At 41.5% G+C, this 19124-nt stretch overlaps 1 protein-coding gene across 2 annotated transcripts in view; it reads right to left on the bottom strand.

Annotated features, from left to right (window-relative positions):
• The window catches only part of BMP2K (BMP2 inducible kinase), a 122284-nt gene extending 107446 nt beyond the window's left edge, over nucleotides 1–14838 (bottom strand). Inside the window, exon 1 of one of the 2 annotated variants that reach the window (XM_018049628.1) lies at nucleotides 14483–14838. In XM_018049628.1, coding sequence (XP_017905117.1) covers nucleotides 14483–14642 — 160 coding nt within the window. In that variant the 5' untranslated portion in view covers nucleotides 14643–14838. The remainder of the gene's footprint in view (nucleotides 1–14482) is intronic. The other variant, XM_018049629.1, reaches the window with a different exon arrangement.

Below are 19124 nucleotides of genomic sequence, written 5' to 3'. Positions count from 1 at the left end.
ATAAAGTGTAAAAGGCAATTATGTCTTAAAAGTATTATGAAAATTCTGACCTGATAGACCCCATCAAAAGGTTCTGAGGACCCATCCCCCTGGAGCCCACAAACAACACTTTGAGAACCATTACTGAAGCCTGTTCTTTCAGAAGTCACTGATGGAAGGAAAGACACACAAAAGACTGTGATAAACCTTTATTTTTGTTTTGTCTTTTAAAATGAGAGAAACAGGCTGATATGTTGAATAGACAGAATAAGTAATAAGGCACAAGTAGAAATGGGGTTGGGGGGAGAGTCTGAAGTTAGAAGTAAAGGAGAGACCCATATCAGAGGTAGATGGAGGATGGGCATGGTTGTATTTTGGCTTTAAAAAGGCTCTAAGTGCTGGGAATGTAATGTACAGCATGTAACAATAGTTAATAATCCTGTATGTATATCTGAAAGTTGCCAAGAGAATAGATCTTAAAAGGTCTCATTAAAATGTTTGTAACTATGTGTGGTGATAGACAGACTTATCCTGGTGATCATTTCACAATGTATACAAATGTGGACTCATGTTGAATATTTGAAACTAATATAATGTTATATATCAACTCTATCTCAATTTAAACAACAAAAAAAAAACTCTACTTAAAAATATACGAACACTAAACAAATGTTTCTTGATAATGATGGTGACAGTCCCATGAAAGTGAAAGTGAAGTCGCTCAGTCGTGTCCGACTCTTAGTGACCCCATGGACTGCAGCCTACCAGGCTCCTCCGTCCATGGGATTTTCCAGGCAAGAATACTGGAGTGGGTCGCCGTTGCCTTCTCCAGGGGATCTTCCCGACCCAGGGATCGAACCCACGTCTCCCACATTGTAGACAGACAATTTACTGTCTGAGCCACCAGGGAAGTCCCATAGTTTAATAAAAAATATTAAGAAATTTTCTTTTAATATTTTTAACTCATAGATCAAGGACTATTTCAACTTTTCACTTGCATGTGTATAAAAATATGCCACATATATTACAGAAGTAATGTCATTTTTAAGAAAATTCGTATGATGTCACATGATCTTATTTCCTGCCAAGACTCAGAAGTGTAGTATTTTCAGGTTTAAGACAATTGTATACATGCTATGATCTAAAGATAAAAATTTGGAAGATCCCATGTCTTTTCTATTTTGAATACATGTAGCACAAACTGGTTAAATGAAATGCAAAAGGGGATTTGATATTATAGCACATTAGACTCTAAGCTTTAAAGTTCCCATAACCTTGAACTAGGAACAGAAGGAAGTAGGGGGTAAGAATTCATCTGTTTCTCTTCTTTTCACTTTCTTTCCTCCCTACCAGGAGGTCCCAGATATTGCGAAGCAAGATTCACAAGAAGACGCTAAAGTAATATGATTTTATCTTACTTTACAGTTCACAAACATGTTATTTCACTCAGGGCTGAATCTTTCTAAACTGAGATAAGACTAATTTGGGGGAAGGTATAATTTTAAATCTTTTCATGTTAATTCTGACACCTTAAACAACTGCAACAAATGGTTTCATGGCCTCAGCAAAGAGCAAAGTGAAAAAACTTTAACTCAAACATGTTTGGGAATACCTCCTTCCACCTCAGACTCCTCAGGTACCCATTAATACTCCAGCTGCCTCCAAAATATTCAAAGTCCTCTGATCCCTTAAGTCTGCTCAAAGTCCCACTCCAACCAAAGGCCAAAATTTGAATGTGTACAAGTGCCAATTAAAGAGCCCACATGCAGTGGAAAGAGTGCTAAGTCCTGAGACCTGAATTCTGCCCTCCACAACCAACACTAACAGTGTGATTTTGAGGGCTCATCCCTTAATCTATTTTCTCATAGTTAAATAAGGGAACTAAAATTGGATAATTGCTGCAATTACAGGAGATTTAATGAGGCTCTAGCATTTTAAAAGACAGACTGTCAGTCCGGCACCACCAACTCCAATTAATAGACCACTGGGGATATTCTCTGAAGGAAGCTGAGCAGGCCTTTGCCTTCATGCAGATTCTTGTATACCACCCACCACTCCATCCCTATATTTAGTCTTCCAAAAAACCAAAACTCAATAGAATTGACCTCAGAATATCCATAATGACCCACCGTAACCTTTTAAAATACTTGTAACCTTTATCAACACAGCTACTATTTTAAAGTGAGGACACACTTGAACCTTAACTCTGTAAACAGGAGTTTCTCATGCTAGAAATTTATGGGCCATCAAAATAGTTACATCCAACTCTGAATAAGATGGATTCATACAGCACCTTGCAAACTCACTTTTAACATGATACTATGGGCAAAATGCCATACACAAACACATGCTTTCTCTTTCAATCCATGGATTTGCAACACTTCTCAAGTCCCCACTTCAGTGAGCTGAAAAACAAAGCTGTAACAGCTAGTTCACTGGATTTTAAATACATACATATAACTATCAATTTGAATTGAGATCCTTAAAATTTTATTAATAATATTTTATTAAAAGATAAAAAATGAACAAAGATTTAACAGTCTGGTTAACTATTCACCAGGATTTGAACTAAGCTAGTTGGAAAACCAAATCCTCTTTTTTAGGTCTACATTTCTGCACTACAGCACTAGTTAACTGTTTTACAAACTTCTCTCACTGATCACAAAACAGACCATTAAAAGCCTAAGCACAGCTGAACACATACTCATCCTACTTCTGGAAAAATAACTCAGAATCCATGTCCTACTGATCATGAGCCAGTGGCATCTTTTTTGTTGCTGTTACACAAAGAACAGACAGACCATTAATATTCAGAAGGAGAGATTCTGTTATGCAGAAAAGAGAATGAAAAAGTGGGTCATGGTCAGTGATGCATAATCCTACTCCCTAGAAAAATAGCCCTGACAACATTCATTAAGTAAAATAGTTTACTGTATTGTAAGTACTAATATCTTAATGATTCCAGAAAGAATATCAAAATTTAGACTAACCACTGACCACCTCATTCAAAAGACAATAGTTAAGTATGTAAAAATCCCCATCAGCTCAAACAATGGCTCAGCCACACACACACACACACACACACACACACACAATCTAAGGAAAACAAGTAAATATAGCAATTAGGCAAGGGAAGGAGTGTGTTAGAAACCTCTCTTCCAGAAAACCAAAGAAGAAATACAAGAATGCTAAGGGTGGTAATGATGAGTTACTAAGAAAGCTGCATAAAGACTTGTCTGCTGCCCTCTGATCTGTTATGCCAAGGCTTACAAATTTCCCAATCAACAGAAATTCAAAGCTTCTCTGGTAGAAAATGAGCACCTCCAATATCACAGTCTAACTAGAAAGGTCCTTCAAAGAAATAATCATATGTTCCTTCAAGCAGAGCATTAAGGAGATGCTCCTCTTGCTAATCTCTCCTTCTCTTAGATTCCAGCTGTCACTTTAAACCTTGGTACTATCAGTCACTGAAGGGAAAGCCTTAGCCATCTGATCATTTCCAACACTGACACTTCCTTAAGATTCCTTACTCAGAGCACATACATTAGGCCTCTTCAGCTCACTGTCTGTCCCACAGTCGTGGCTTTCTTAAAGATGACATGGGTCAGGGGAGTTTACACTAGAGTATTTCTGAGAGTCATACCTAATAAGAGCAACGCAGTACCCACAAAACAAAGATGCACTCACTATTTGTGTAATCATAACAGAAGTAAAACAAGCTAGAAATTCAAAAATTAATCTGGTTGTGTTTTTTCATCTATCTAGACAATACTGTACCTACATTATTATAAATGCATCTACTTATTTTAATTTCTATAAAGGGACATAACTTGAAAAATAGGGCCAATCTGTTCCTAAACATCAACTGAATGACAGGATACGTCAAGTCTAGTTTGCTATCCGACTGTTTAACAGAATATCTGTACAGGCCTTCAGACTATTTTCAGTTCAAAACCTCAATCTCTTACCTGTATCACAAGTATAGCACTGCAAGAGATAAATGATGAATATAAGCCAAGTTTTAAAGGAGTAAAAAGGATTAAAAAATCTTGCAGTAGAGGAAACTTTTTATCAGCCATTTTCTTGGAATAGAACAAAGCCATGTAAAATAAGTGCAACATGAGAAACAGTTGCTACACAAGGCATCAAAGGAAGACATAACTGCACTCATTTGGTTGCACACAGGGCTTCATGGAAAAATAAAGATTGCAATTAATTAACTGTACATTAAATGAGTCCTGCAAGATCCCATTTCAACAGACCTGGAGAGGCAGGTATCTGAAAACTGGGAATGATAAAGCATGAAAGAAGCGTAGGAGACAGAAGCACATGTGCAATCATGACATACACCCAGGGGAGGAGTGAGAGATGAAGGTGGAAAGGGGTTTGGAGTCACGTTGCAGAGGACCTTGAATCCCAGAGCACTGAGTCTGCACTTCACTTGCTTAAGCAAATAAGAGGGTGACAAAACCAGAAGCCCACTTCCAGAACAATTAGAAGGAAGACAAGAGTCGCTCTGATGAGGAAAGAGCCTAAAAGGGGAGGAACAGCCCACAGGAGAAAGTATTTCTTTAAGAAGTAGTAGGGACCCAAACTAGAGCTGACAGCAATGGAAACAAAAAGTAACAAGTTCTTCACACATAACACAGTTAAACTTTCTGGCCATAAACTTGCTCAGAGAAAATATTACTATAACCCTTCCTCATATATTCTTTGTAAGCAAACATTTGTAAAACGAGTTTCTCTACTTCCAGATACCCTTCAAAAAACATATGAACGACTCACTTGGAGATAACAAATTAAAATGACAAAAGCAGCAACTAAGGTGCCTCAGCCCTTGAAGTTGAACTGGGCCCTGAAATGCCACGCTATTTCAACTGAGCATCAGTCCTCTACCTGGAGGCTAATACACAAGGTAACTTCTTATAAAAGACTCTTTCCAAAGCTTAAGAAATAGCTTTATACCATGTAATAAGAAATAAATCACTACCCTATACTGAAGTTTGCCAAAGAACACAAATGTATGATAACCACGCACAATCCTTTCATTACGGTCTCAATCCTAAAACTGCTCATCATTAGCCCTCCTTTCCCATGCTCCTCTCTTATCGGCAGCAGCAGTAAGATTCAGGTACACAGGTAGAATCAGCGAAACTCAAAACAGAAAAAAATGTTACAGATTTATCTTAACCCACTTCATTTTTCTCCTTGAGGAAACTGAGGTCAAAATGTCACAATGTGAGTTAGTGGTATTAACTGGGATTAGCAAATGGTCTAACTTCCAAGTTTCTCCTTTTTTTTTAATAGTTGCCTCCAAGAAGGCACCATTTCAAAATTTAATTAAAAACAGGAAAACTAGTAGCAACAAACATTTCACATTTTAAAACAATATCCATTGCAAAGTGCCTCTCCAAAGGTTACATCCCAAACTATGCCCTCAAGGTTACTGGAATTCTAGGACAAACCCAAAATTCCATTAAAAAGGCCCTCTATAAAAGGCCTGACAACCACTTTCCTAAGTCTTGAAACTTAGCAGAAATGTGCTGACTGATCTCAACTGTAAACATGATACATACAGACTGAGAATCTCCAAATTAACTAAGCACCCAACTATTTAAAACAGCTCAGTCATTAACCACTCAACGTCCCAACCGAGTCCCCTAAAAATAGTGGCTTGTGGGTACATAAATGGCTCACCAGATGGATGCAGGATAAAAATCAAGGAATGAGCAGCCTCAAGCCCTTGCAGATGAAACCTCATGCAGCTTTGAAACTGCCATTCAGACTCTTAATTTCAGAATTCCAGATCAAGGCTTTAATCATTTGATAGCTATCAAATGTGTTCTAATAAATATGTATGTTCTACTTTGAGTTTTGACATCAAAAGAAAAAAAAACAGGAGAGAAGGGGAGAAAGAGAACCCCAGATAATACACAAGATCAGTAAAGAATACCAAAGAAGATTAGGAATCAATGTAAGGACAGACATCAATTCTACCTTCTAATATGTTACTTAATACTTCTAACACCAATTTTCTATTTTTCCCTCTTGCGAACTCCATAATGGAAAAATACTAACAAATATTAATTTATTCCCATTATTTTTAAAGTAACCGAAGACAACCTTTCCAATTTGCTCAACATGAAAATGTCAGTACTAACCCCACAAAGTTGACCACAGCTAAAATCACAGAAATTTGACATATCAGTGCAATTTAGCACCTTTACTGGAGATAAATGGGCTTCCCAGGTGGCTCAATGGTAAAAAATCCACCTGCCAATGCAGGAGACGTGGGTTTGGTCCCTGAGTTGGGAAGCTCCCCGGAAAAGAAAATGGTAACCCACTCCACTTTCTTGCCTAGGAATCCCATGGACAGAGGAGCCTTGCAGGCTACAGTTCATGGGGTCTCAAACATGACAGCAACTGAGCTCACACACACTGGAGGCAAATGTACAATTTCCACTACATACTGTTGAAGTACTGGAAATTTAGCGTTAGTATCTTGTCCTTGAATAAACTGCCACATCTAAAGGAAATATATCAGTGATCAAAACTACATCCTAGGAGCTGTCCCTACAATGATAACATAACCCAACACAGAACCATGTGTTAACAAGATTCTATGTAATACCCATTGCTGCAAATTACTTTCACATTATTGTGAAAGCACATGCTGCTATCAAGGTCAAAATTCTATATAGCTAACAGGAACATACAAATTATATGTGGCTGAATGCCATATAATTATCTGATCAAAATGATTTGGTATTTTTACAAACATGTGACACTTCAGGATAAATGTACCACCTAATCTAAAAGCAAGTTACTACAATGCCAGAATCAAATTTCACTGAAAGCTTACAACTAAATCTGAACCAGAAATTAATCCATATTTATTGAGAGATTTGGCATACACTGTTAGGTACTGTCACAAATTATCTTGTCAATATCACACATTACCTATTGATTTTCATACTAGGTATAGGCTATGTGTTACAGAAAAGCAAACAATGTTTCCTGACAGTTTATTTCAACATCAACTGAAAATTACTGCACAGAACTAAAGATACAGAGATAAATAAATAAGACTCTGTCCTCAAAATACTCTCCATCCAAAAAAAAAAAAAAAAGACTGTTAAAATCAACTGCAGAATATAAAACAATTTCACAATGGCATGTAAAAATGCTTTTCTGTTTTTTAACTCAGCCACTTTTGCTACATAAAGAAAAATACAATGTCAACAAAGAAAGGTGACTTAAGGGGGCATCCACGTTATTCTTTCTTTGCTGTTTCAAGGAAGCTAAATGAAATGCCAATTTGCAAATGTGTCTTCACCAAAAGTAGAAAATTCAGAGTCCCCAGGACTAAGCAGAAGACCTCTGAGGGGACAAGAACTAAAGAGTCCTCCACTGGTACTTCTTAATTTGCAAATTAGGTCCTAAATTCTACTGAAGAATTCTGGTTTCCCAAAAAAAGTCAAAAATCATTTCCTTTGAAAAGTATTTGAATGCCTATGGTGAGGCAATTTTTGTGACACAAAAAGCATTTAATGGAGTGTCCTTCTGCCTCCAGAATTTCACTATCTGCTAGGGGCGTTGAGACAGGAACAATAATTAATCACCGGTTTCCAAGTGCTTACATAGTTGTATCTCAAGACAAAAGATTAAATGTGATAAGAGAAGAAAAAGCAAACAGCTACAAATGTCCACAGGAAGAAGGGAGTGATCAGAGCCAGCAGTTAGGAAGCTAAGGTTAGAGAGGCAGAGTGAAAGGCAAACAGGAGATTCAACCCCGGAACCAGGAGGCGAGAAGCACACTGTGGCGGGAGCAAAGAGCATTACCAGAAAATAATCACAGCTAAGTTTCATAAGGCAGGTGAATGACTAAGCACGCACAATCATCAACTTGTTGTTTAGTTGCTGAGTTGTGTCTAACTCTTTTGCAACACCATGGACCGTAGCCTGCCAGCCTCCTCTGTCCATGGGATTTCCCAGGCAAGAATATTGGAGTGGGTTGCCATTTACTCCTCCAGGGGATCTTGGAGCTTCCCAACGCAGGGATTGAACCTTTGTCTCCTGAACTGGCAGGAGGATTCTTTACCTGAGCCACCAGGGAAGCCCATTATAATCACGAAAGCCTGACCAAAAAAATGTAACCAAGTAAGATGACTTCTCAGCAACACAACTGTTCCCTCCCTCCCTTCACTCCTCAGTTTCAAGGCATCAGATTCTCCTGTATTCCTCTGCCTCTGGCAGCTCCTTTTTAGTCTTCTCAGTCTCTGCCTACTCTTAAATCTCAAGGCATGCTTCCTGGACCAGCAGTATCTGCACTGATGAGCAAGTTGGTAGAAATGAAAATTACGGGCTCTGCCCAGCCATACAAAATCAAACTCTGGATGTCACGCTCAGCAATCTGTGGTTTACCAAGCTCTCCAAATAAATGATTCTAATAAACTCTAATGTCTGAAACCAGTGTTCCACAGGAGTCCTTCATGAGAGCCTTGCCCTTCTCATTCTACACGCTCCCTTTCACCCATCCTCTCCCAGGGCTGAAAATAACAGTCAAATAAATGCCCACTAATCACAAGTACCTGTCTCTAAGCCCAAACACCTTTGCTGAGTACCAGACCATATATACTCAGCATCCCACTTGACAGGTATTTCCTCCCAGATTTCTCAACTAAACATGTCCGGAATTACTGGATATTCTTCCAATCTCCACACCCAACCCCCAAATTCTGTTCCTTCTCTACTCTTCCCTCCTCAATAAAAGCACCTCCATCCAAGAGGTGCATGACCAAGTCATTCTTCACACTTCCTACAATACCCACCTCCACGTAATCCACACCAGGTCCTCCCAGTCAAGCATTAGTAACATTAGGCTCCATCCCCACTGCCACCCTCTTAACTAATCATCTAATTTGTATACCTCTCAAACAGTCACCACAGAGCAAACACCACGAGCTCACGAAAACACAAATCAGAGCATGTCACGGCCCAAATTTAAATCCTTCACTAGCTCCCCACCGCATTTTCAGATAAAAATCTAAACACCCAACATGCCATACGAAGACCTAGATCCTAGTCACCGCTCCAAAACCACCCCGGTTCTTCTTTCACGTGATTCATTCACTACGGTCGATGGCTCTGGACTTCCTTCAGTTTCTGAAACTTTCCTACAGAAGAATTTCTCTCTTCATGACATACTCCACACCACCCCCACCTTCACACCTCTGCCTTTACTTAACTCTCCTCACACTTCAGATTTCTGCTAAAATGTCAAAAATAGCGGGGGAGGGAGCTTCCTAATCCACCAATATAAACTGAATCAGTTATTTGCTCATAAAACCCTACGCTTTCTTGTCACAACAATTATCTAAACTGCTAACTACATTAACCTGACTGATTTTATCATCTACACTAGACTGTAAGTTCCATAAGGCCAAAGAAATATCTGTTTTGTTCTCTTAGTACAGAGCTTGGCATTTTTTTAAAGAAGGCATTTCATAAATAGGGAATAGGAACAGTTGTTGATACATTTATTAAATCCTCCCCTTCTGCTGTCTCTCTTAGGAACTTTAACTTACATGTTACTGGGTAGCTACAGATAATTCCTGCATGAAACATCATGCTTAAATCCATCATTTTTCTTACTGATTTATATTGCGAAATCAGAAGTACTTTACTACCTTTCTGTTAAATTAACAATGAGAATTAACTGGCACCTAAGCTAAATTCACCCTACTTGAAGCAGTTAACTCTGAAAGAGTTACCAAGCTACTTTTACAGAAATCTGTAGTAAATTCCTGGCCTCCAATTTCTGACAGTGCCAATTTCTGACAGTCCGCCTCCCACCATGACCATGTCAGAAAGTCCTGTGCACCCAATTATATTCAAAATATCGTTCCTATCCAGCCCCATAACCTCATGATTAGATTATGTCAACAAATTATGGATGGTGTCCTGCCCTCTACACTGCTCCCCATTGAAGGGGAAAAGTCCCCTACTGGAGAACCCACTCTTCCCCTTATCAATCAACAATGAATTCTTCTGACTAGACTGAAGTCATGTTATCCAAAAGTGGTCCTATGTTTTAGTAAAAACTTGGAAGGTGACATTGAATTATATGTGCTTGACAATTTGATACTGTTTCAAGCTAAAATTTACATATGGTTCTAGCTCATTTCTATGGCCTAACCTAAAACTGAACTTGCATTCCTGAAACTAAACTGTTGAGGAAAATCATGAAAATGCCTGTCATATCAGTTGTTTCGACTTTTAGCAAGAACTAAAAAGGTGCAAGTTCTCAGCATTTTCCAACACACATATTCTTAACTAGAAAAAGATTACGATATGAAGTATATAACATTTCAGAAAGGAAACTACACCAACACACAACATAAGTATACCCCTAAGAATCTAGGTTTTTAAAATTATATATACCATATAAAACATATATGTGCATGTGTATACTCACACACAGCTGATCTTCATTATTTGAGTTCATATTTGTAAACCTGCTTACTTGCCAAAATTTATTTGTATCCCTGAAATCAATACAATATCCCAAAATCAAAACAATGACACTTTCATAGTCATTTGCAGACTGTGCAGTGGAGAAAATTTTGAGTAGGCCAGCTGGCATCAACGAGGTATTACTCTGCCTTCTTTCAGCTCTCATACTGTAAGCAAGGGCCCTTTTCAAGGTTTATACAGTGTCATGTTTTTCTCATTTCTGTGTTTTTTACTGACGATTCTGTTGTTTAAAACAGCCCTCAAGCATAGTGCCAAAATGTTGTCCACCTAGCATTCCTTAAAGCAAGAAGGCTATGATGACCCTCACAGAGAAAATCTGTGTGTTCGCTAAGCTTCATTTAGGCACGAGCTACAGTACTGTCACCCTGCTTATTTAACTTATACACAGAGTACATCATGAGAAACGCTGGGCTGGAGGAAGCACAAGCTGGAATCAAGATTGCTGGGAGAAATATCAATCACCTCAGATATGCAGATGACACCACCCTTATGGCACAAAGTGAAGAAGAACTAACGGCCTCTTGATGAAAGTGAAAGAGGAGAGTGAAAAAGCTGGCTTAAAGCTCAACATTTAGAAAACTAAGACCACGGCATCCAGTCCCATCACTTCATGGCAGACAGATGGGGAAACAGTGGAAACAGTGTCAGACTTTATTTTTCTGGGCTCCAAAATCACTGCAGATGGTGACTGCAGCCCTGAAAGTAAAAGACGCTTACTCCTTGGAAGGAAAGTTATGACCAACCTAGATAGCATATTCAAAAGCAGAGACATTACTTTGTTAACAAAGGTCCATCTAGTCAAGGCTATGGTTTTTCCAGTAGTCATGTATGGATGTGAAAGTTGGACTATAAAGAAAGCTGAGCACTGAAGAATTGATGCTTTTGAACTGTGATGTTGGAGAAGACTCTTTGAGAGTCCTCTGGACTGCAAGGAGATCCAACCAGTCCATTCTAAAGGAGATCAGTCCTGGGTGTTCATTGGAAGGACTGATGTTGAAGCTGAAACTCCAATACTTTGGCCACCTGATGCGAAGAGCTGACTCACTGGAAAAGACCCTGATGCTGGGAAAGATTGAGGACAGGAGGAGAAAGGGATGACAGAGGATGAGATGGTTGGATGGCATCATCAACTCAATGGACGTGGGTTTGGGTGGACTCCAGGAGTTGGTGATGGACAGGGAGGCCTGGCATGCTGCAGTTCATGGGGTCGCAGAGTCAGACACGACTGAGTAACTGAACTGAACAGTACTGTTGGCCATGAATTCAATGTTAATGAGTGAACGAACAATATACATACTAAACAAGGTTCTTTAAACAAAAACACACATAAAACAAGGTTTATATTGATTGGCAAAAATGTGAGCAGAGACTTGTGGTACCCTAACACTGTATTTACCCTAGGCACAACGATTCCATTATTTGCTAAATCACTGTTGACGACAACTTGAAAGAACATAAGTTCTATGAATAATGAGAATCAAGTATGTACATAGGGAGGGAGACAGGCAGCACTCCCACCAGGGTGACTGAAGACTCAAAGACACTGCAGAAGTCATTCTGAGCAATAGCAGGGCAAAACACTCAGAACACAGCATCCAGAGTCCTGGCTCCATTTAAACAACACTGACACAAAACAAAAATGTAAAACCTACCAAGCGTGTTTTTTGCTATCTTTGCTTCTACCTTTTTCTCATTCAATGGTAAACCTCTCCCCAATTCAGGTGCTCTAAACACTAACGCCTTTTCAAAAGCACTTGCCATAATCTTACAACTGGGCAAATGTATCTGTAAATTAAAGGAATGATCATTCTTGAATGTAAACCACATTTGTACTTAAACATCTACACTGTGGCATATTTGGAAAGAAGAGAGAATATGAAGCATATGAAATGACAATATGTCGTCAGAATCAAAGAGTAAACCGAATATAGATAATTTCAGTTGTGTGTGTGCTGGAAAAAGAAATACATAAGGGAACAAGACCAAGGACTCAGCCTTCCCTCCACAGAAGGCCAAAAGCCTAGGTCCAGGAGCTGGGGTGTTGGGGGCGGGTTTGGGATGGGGGTGGGAGGAGTGCCATCTTTCAAAAGAGTTGGTTCAATGCTTGCTTCCTCCTAACACTTGACTGCAGATTTTTCCAAAAGAAATGACAAATTATGGCAAAAGGCAGCAGAACATTAACAGTGACATTAGTGACTGAAAGAATTTTTCTTTTAAATTTTTTTGTGTGTGGTTGAGCACACCCCTTTTGAAAATTTTTTATTTGCATTTTCCAAAATTACTTTTTGTTGAAAACAGCTTGCTCAGAAGTAATCACAGGACATGCATGGAGCAGTGGCAAAAGCTACAAATCCAAAGTCTACTTTCATGAAATGTTGATGATTTCCTTCTATTAAATAAAAGACTCATCTGGGGTTTAGTGAAATGAAGTGAGTGTAATATTACTCAAGTCACACTGCAGTTCAAAAGACAGAAGTACAGCATGCGAGTTAACAGCCATGTCTTCTGAAAACCTACAGCTTGAGCTACAACTAAAACATTTGAAATTCCTGTAACATAATGCGATACGAACTTTTACAGCGTAGTAAATCTGTCTGTCAACACCCATTACCACACACTCATTATTTGACAAGCTAAGGATCCTCCTCCCACCTCTCTAAGATTCAGCCAGGCTCATTACTAGGGGCAATGGCTTGCCAAACAATGCATCCATCCCTGAACCATTCAAATCTTCTTTCTCTTTAGAGTATTTTATAGACAATAACCTTTCATTTTTCCTCTTGTACTCATTTGCTATTGTTTACAGCATTTCAAAGAGCACAAGTGGAATCTCAGTCTACTGTCTCCAAACCACATCAACAACTAGCTCTCAGAGAACCAAAACTACTGTCTTTGATTTCTTCTCTCTTAATCTTGGAACTTAAAAGGGCCATTTACCAAGAAATTTGAAGAAGGAAAATGGCAACCCACTCCAGTATTCCTGCCTGCAGAATCCCACGGACAGAGGAGTCTGGTGGGCTACTGTTCACAGGGTCACAAAGAGTCGTACACAAGTGAGGGACTAAGCACACCAACAAATTATTTCTTGAGAAGTATTTAAGTATTTTTTTGGTAATATCATTCTGCGATTAAAAACTCAAAAGCCAGTGAAACACGCGACAAAACAAGTTATCTCCTACAAGCCAATTATACACGATACACAAAACTAAAGTGTAAGATTTTTTTCTTTTTTTAAAAAGAGTAAACTTTTTTGTAAGCAGCCGTGCAACTGTTGACATAACCCGGTAAAGATAATGGGAGTTCCCAAACAAAACTTCTCAAGTGAAAGTTAACCTTTCCTACCGCCTTTTAAAGTACTATCAAAGAGACGTCCAGCAAGGATATGACTGGTCTCATAGAGAAGATTCTAAACAACAAAGCGGACTTCAAGTTTACCTGCTCCCCCCATGGCAACCCACTGACTGAAATCTGGGGCAAAGCATCACCTCCAGCACGCGCACAGACAGAAATAAATTGTTTTTCAACTGATGACTGAGCAGGAGCAAACCCAGGCGGAACACCCGGGGCTGCGGGGTCCTGAGCCCTGCGGCGCGGGTGGAGAGGCTAGTGCAGGACAGCCTACTGAGCCACAGCGGGGAGACAGGAGACCCAATCCTGCTCGATCTGAACCTCTAATGAGTCACTGGTTCAATCATGACACCGCAGCCCTCGCTAAGACGTTTCCTATTTATCTCCCAGCCTCAAGAGGGAGTGAAAATGACAAACTCGTGCTGAAAGAACTGTGCACGGGTCAGAGCTGCCGGCGGCGAGAAAAGCCGACTTAGGCGCGAGCCCCCGCCGGCTTGGCCGAGGAAGCAGGAGAGTGAGCCGCGAAGGCGCGGAAAGAAGCGGGAGAGAACCGGAGAAGCTACCGCCACACCCCAGCCCTCCCTCACCTGCCTGCCCGAGCCTCCCCGGGCGCCCGTACCTTCGGCCAGCGACTCCTCCAGGGTGACCTGGTAGCGGCCGACCGCGAACACCCGGACCCCCACGGACGAGCTACCGGCCCCGGCCCCGCCGGCCCCGCCACCCGCCGCTCCGCCGCCGCCGCCGCCCTCCGACTTGGGCATTCGAGAGAACTTCTTCATGGTCCCGCCGGCGCGCTGGAGGGCGCGGGACGCGCCTAAGGGCGAGCGAGAGGGCGAGCGCCCGGCCCGGCGTGCGCGGCCGGGGCGTCCGCGAGGGGTCACCGCCCCTCGCCTGTCCGAGCGTCCGTGCGCGCTGCGGCCCGCCGAGCCTCACATTCCGCGCGGCCCGAGCGCACTGCCCCGGCCCCGCCGCCCGCTCCGCGGCTCCGCTGCAGCTGCCGGGCTCCCGCAGAGGGCGGCGAGGAGGGCGGGGACGGGGCGGGGCGCGAGGGGGCGGGCCCGAGTGCGGGAGCGACGCGGCCGCCTCCGCCAGTGCCTCGGGCGCCCTCGCCGCCGCGCGAGGCGGCCGGAGCGCGAACCCCGGAGGAGGGCGCCTGGGAGGGAGAGGGCCCAGGGGGCGGGGCGGCCGGTCCCTCCGGGGAGTGGGCTGGACCACTCAGGCCTCACACCCGCTGGACCGCACCGCCGCCGCCCCTGCCGAACCTGCACCGCCCGCCACTCGCGGCCGTTGGCGGCGCGGCGCCCCTGCCAACCGCTCACTGAGGCAAGGCGCCCCGCGCAGGCGCGTTGCCTGCGCCGCCGGAAGTGACGGTTCCGGCTCTTGTCACGTGGAGGGGGGCACGGGGGAGGCGATAGTGGGGGTTGGGGACGAGGGCGAGGTCCGGAATCCCGGGTCGGGGGGCCTGGCTGGGAGGATTCAGGCCGGTTTCCTGAGGTCCCGGCTTCGAGCAGGGAGGTGTTCAGGGGACCGGTTTTGGCTCTGGCTGTGCGGCGAGAGGTTGGTATGTCACTCGGGGGCTTAAAAATGCCGCCAACAACTTCACCCCTGTGAAGGGACTTTTCTCCCTGCATTTCGAAGACGTTTTTCCAGAAATTCTCCCGAGAACCTTCTTCCGCTCGCCCACCCCCGAGCGTGGGAGGTGGGAGCAGCACAGAACTAGAGCGGATTTCAGTAACCTAACTTCTAAAGCCGTGGTGTCGCACTCTGTAACAGCCGCTTGTGCTGGGAGCGTTTTGCGGTTTATAAATGACTTACAAGTACTTTCAGAATCTCGTGTGTGCTCTGCGAAGTATTCAGAACAGGTATTCAGTCCGTTTCAAGACCTTTCATCACCTTTGGGCAAGAGAGTTTAACGGCCTTGCCCAAGGTCACATGGCTGGCTTGTGACAGCTGCGACTGCGAGGGCCATCCTTTGATACTTAGTTTCATACTTCGGGCCATTCGGGAAAAGTAGGTTAGGCTCAGATCGTTGAAAAACGACAGATTTAGGACTGTTTGCAAGCAAAACCAGTCATTCCCCCACCCCCCGCCCCTTAACAAAGAGATTTGCCCATTAAAAAAAAAAAAGACCCGTTGCATCCATTTCATAAACTGCAGGAATTTCAGTGCCTGCGGCGTGAGACAGGCAAAGTGAACGTTGGTGTAAGACGTTCAGAATGGTAAGGAATGGGAAATCACAGAGTTCATTCTCAAATACAGCCTGCTTCCCATCCATCCCCACCCGCGGCACCACCACCCTGTAATGAATACAGGCCCACTGTGGCCAAACGTTCCATTTGTAAAGGAGACATCTAGGTTTTTTTTTTTTTACCCCTAATAGGGCATTTCCCAAGTTTTTAAATGTAGGCCAAATAAATTGTGTCTGCAGGACTCCAATATGCACCTTCTGTGAAAGTAGATACTGTGGTTCAAGCCCCACCATGCCCCGCCCCCCATTTCTTAATCCAGCTTTTTAATGAGATACAGGCAGAAACGTTAGGAAATGTACTTAGGCAAAAGTTTGGGGGCTTGAAATCTTCCTTTTTTTTTTTTTTTTTTCTTCCCGTCTGCTATTTCGAGAGAAGCTATTTCTGCCAACACAGTGCTCTGGATTTGGGGCATTTTTACTGCATAACCCACTAAGATTCTTCATCTAGAGATGTGACCTTTGAAGCACACTCCAGCTCTATGGAAGTCAGATTTATATGATGTGGTGTGACAATGGGGGATTTCCATTTAGAAATAAACAGACCATTCTCCTAACTGTGGGGATTCACTGTGGAGTCTAATTCCTACGGTATTCGAATTATAGTTTTTCAAGCTGAGTAACTGAGAAATTTCGTTATTTCATACAATGGCAAAACTGCAGTCAGCCTAACATGGAAAGTTTGGGCCTAATATGGCTTCATGTGATGACCACACAAGAGTAAGGGAAGTCTCCTGTGATCAGTTTGGGAGCCAGTTTACCACAATTGCCGTGGTTAAAAAAAAAAAAAAAAAATCACTTCTGTGTACCCAAATAACCTGACTTCCGACTTGGAAGTTGATCATTAAAGATATAGGCCCTGTCTCAAAAATTATGGGTAACACTAAGCAATATATTCTTTTAATTTTTCACCAAACACATAATAAAAAATAGGAGTATTGTTTGATCTCTGTTTACTCCACAATAGTCTGACAAGAATGCAAAAACATTGTGTTACTAATAAGAATGCCAACATTTACAAACACTACCAAAAGATGTTGATATTAACTATCAGATTGTATCCTTAGCAACTCTGTAAATTAAAATTGAGTGTCCTTAAGCCAATTTGTAGGCAGAAAATGAGATATTAATCAGTGGAAAAACTATAGTGAGAATTCTAGTCTTAGTTTTGCGCTCCTTTCACTTGGGCTTCCTGTTGGAAAATCTCTAGGAAAAAAAACTGGATAATGTACATTCTGACCATGCTAACCACTGTCATCAAGATGTCTTAACAAAATACAGGTATAAAATAGTTTAATAAAAGTAAAAAAATTACATTTCAGGATTTTTTTTAATATGTATGTCAATCTTTCAAATGTTTATAGTTGCACTGCAATGAAAATAGTTGGAAACTAGCCACATGATAAAGACATTTTTAAAAAGCAGATTGTTTCAGCTTGCAAGGTTTCATGTTACAGTATACCTATAAAGTCAACAAATCATTGTAGCCAAATGAAGCATTCTGAGATCCTCAAATGGGAAAGAATTTGACAATGGATGGGGGTGGGAGAGATTATTGTTATATTTCTGTCTTCTACTGGAAAGTTATAACGCTTCTTGTTACTTTGATTCTCATCTTTTTTGCACTAAGGTGGCTCTCAAAGACATATGTGAAGAAAGACTGGCATGAACAAAGTATGCTCATCCCAAAAGGCTTATTCATACCAGTGCCTTAATTACTATTATAAGTCATCTCTTCCAAAGCCTGATTGATCCTTTTTCCTCCCGAGTCAATGTTTTCCTTTGATGATGTGTCTTCAATCATTATTAACCTCATTATGTTTTACTAGCAGGAAAAATTATCTTCCCTGCCTAACAATTACTTTATACCTATGCCTGTATCTTTGCTTTCCAAAAAAAAGGTAGTCCTAAAGCCCATTAAAAGAACATATGCATATATATATTGGAAAAGGAAATAGCACCCCACTCCAGTATTCTTGCCTGGAAAATCCCATGGACAGAGGAGTCTGGTGGGGTACAGTCCATGGGGTCACAAAGAGTCGACATGACTCTGTGCGTGCACACATGCACATCAGTATATCCATTTAAAAATACGTTTAAAGTATCAGTAATATTTAAATCCTCTGTTAAGACTACTCAACATCATTAATATACCTGTAAAATATGTATATATGCATGTAAGAAAGATCACTCTCATAGCTTAAAATACCAAGATGCTCAAGAATATTCTTAATAAGAGAAATGACTCATGTGACATAAATTATTTTTCTGTGATAGAATTTTTCCTATAACTTTTACCATGCTTTTAAAAAAGACTGCAAGAAGTAGGCAACTTCACCACCAAGAGAGGTACTTTGATCCCTGACCCTGTTGAATTGGGGAGGGGGTGGGGGGCAGTCCACCAGGTAGACAGCACCTCAGGCTCAAACCTCATGTCAGGAATATCTTGCTGCCTCAGGAAGCATTTGTTCTCGAAATGGATTACAGTCACGTCTGGATATGTTCCTGCCCTCCCTCTTCTTGTTAGCCTTTGTATTTTGCTCTTGTGGCCGAGCTACCCTGCTCCCAGTTACATTCATATAAAACTTAGCAGAGCATAAAATAACAACTAACTCTTATTGGGCACTCGCAATGTACCAGTGCTATTTAAAAGTACATATATTAACAGTAATTCCTCATAACACTGTGAAATAACACTTCAAATTACTACTGCTTTACAGAGAAGAATACTAATTCACAGAGATGTGTTACACATTCAAAGTCTGTCTTGTGACTAGTAATAGGTTTCAAAACCAGGTAGTATGGCTTTATAGCTAATGCTCTTAATGACCACACCATGGAGACTCTCCTTGAAAACACACAATAAACAATACGATTGCTACAGTCTAAGGTGATAAGATACCCTCCTATGCCCTTGGGCCATATCACTCACTTAACAAGAGTGTGCTACTTAAATTCAGGGAACCCTGTTATGATAAGTGACAATTTCTGATTAACTAGGTATACTGAATAGTTA

This window comes from Capra hircus, chromosome 6, assembly GCF_001704415.2.
Source record: "Capra hircus breed San Clemente chromosome 6, ASM170441v1, whole genome shotgun sequence".
Lineage (NCBI taxonomy): Eukaryota > Metazoa > Chordata > Mammalia > Artiodactyla > Bovidae > Capra > Capra hircus.
Note: the sequence above shows the minus strand (reverse complement) of the source record. Positions and strands in the feature narration are given on the sequence as shown.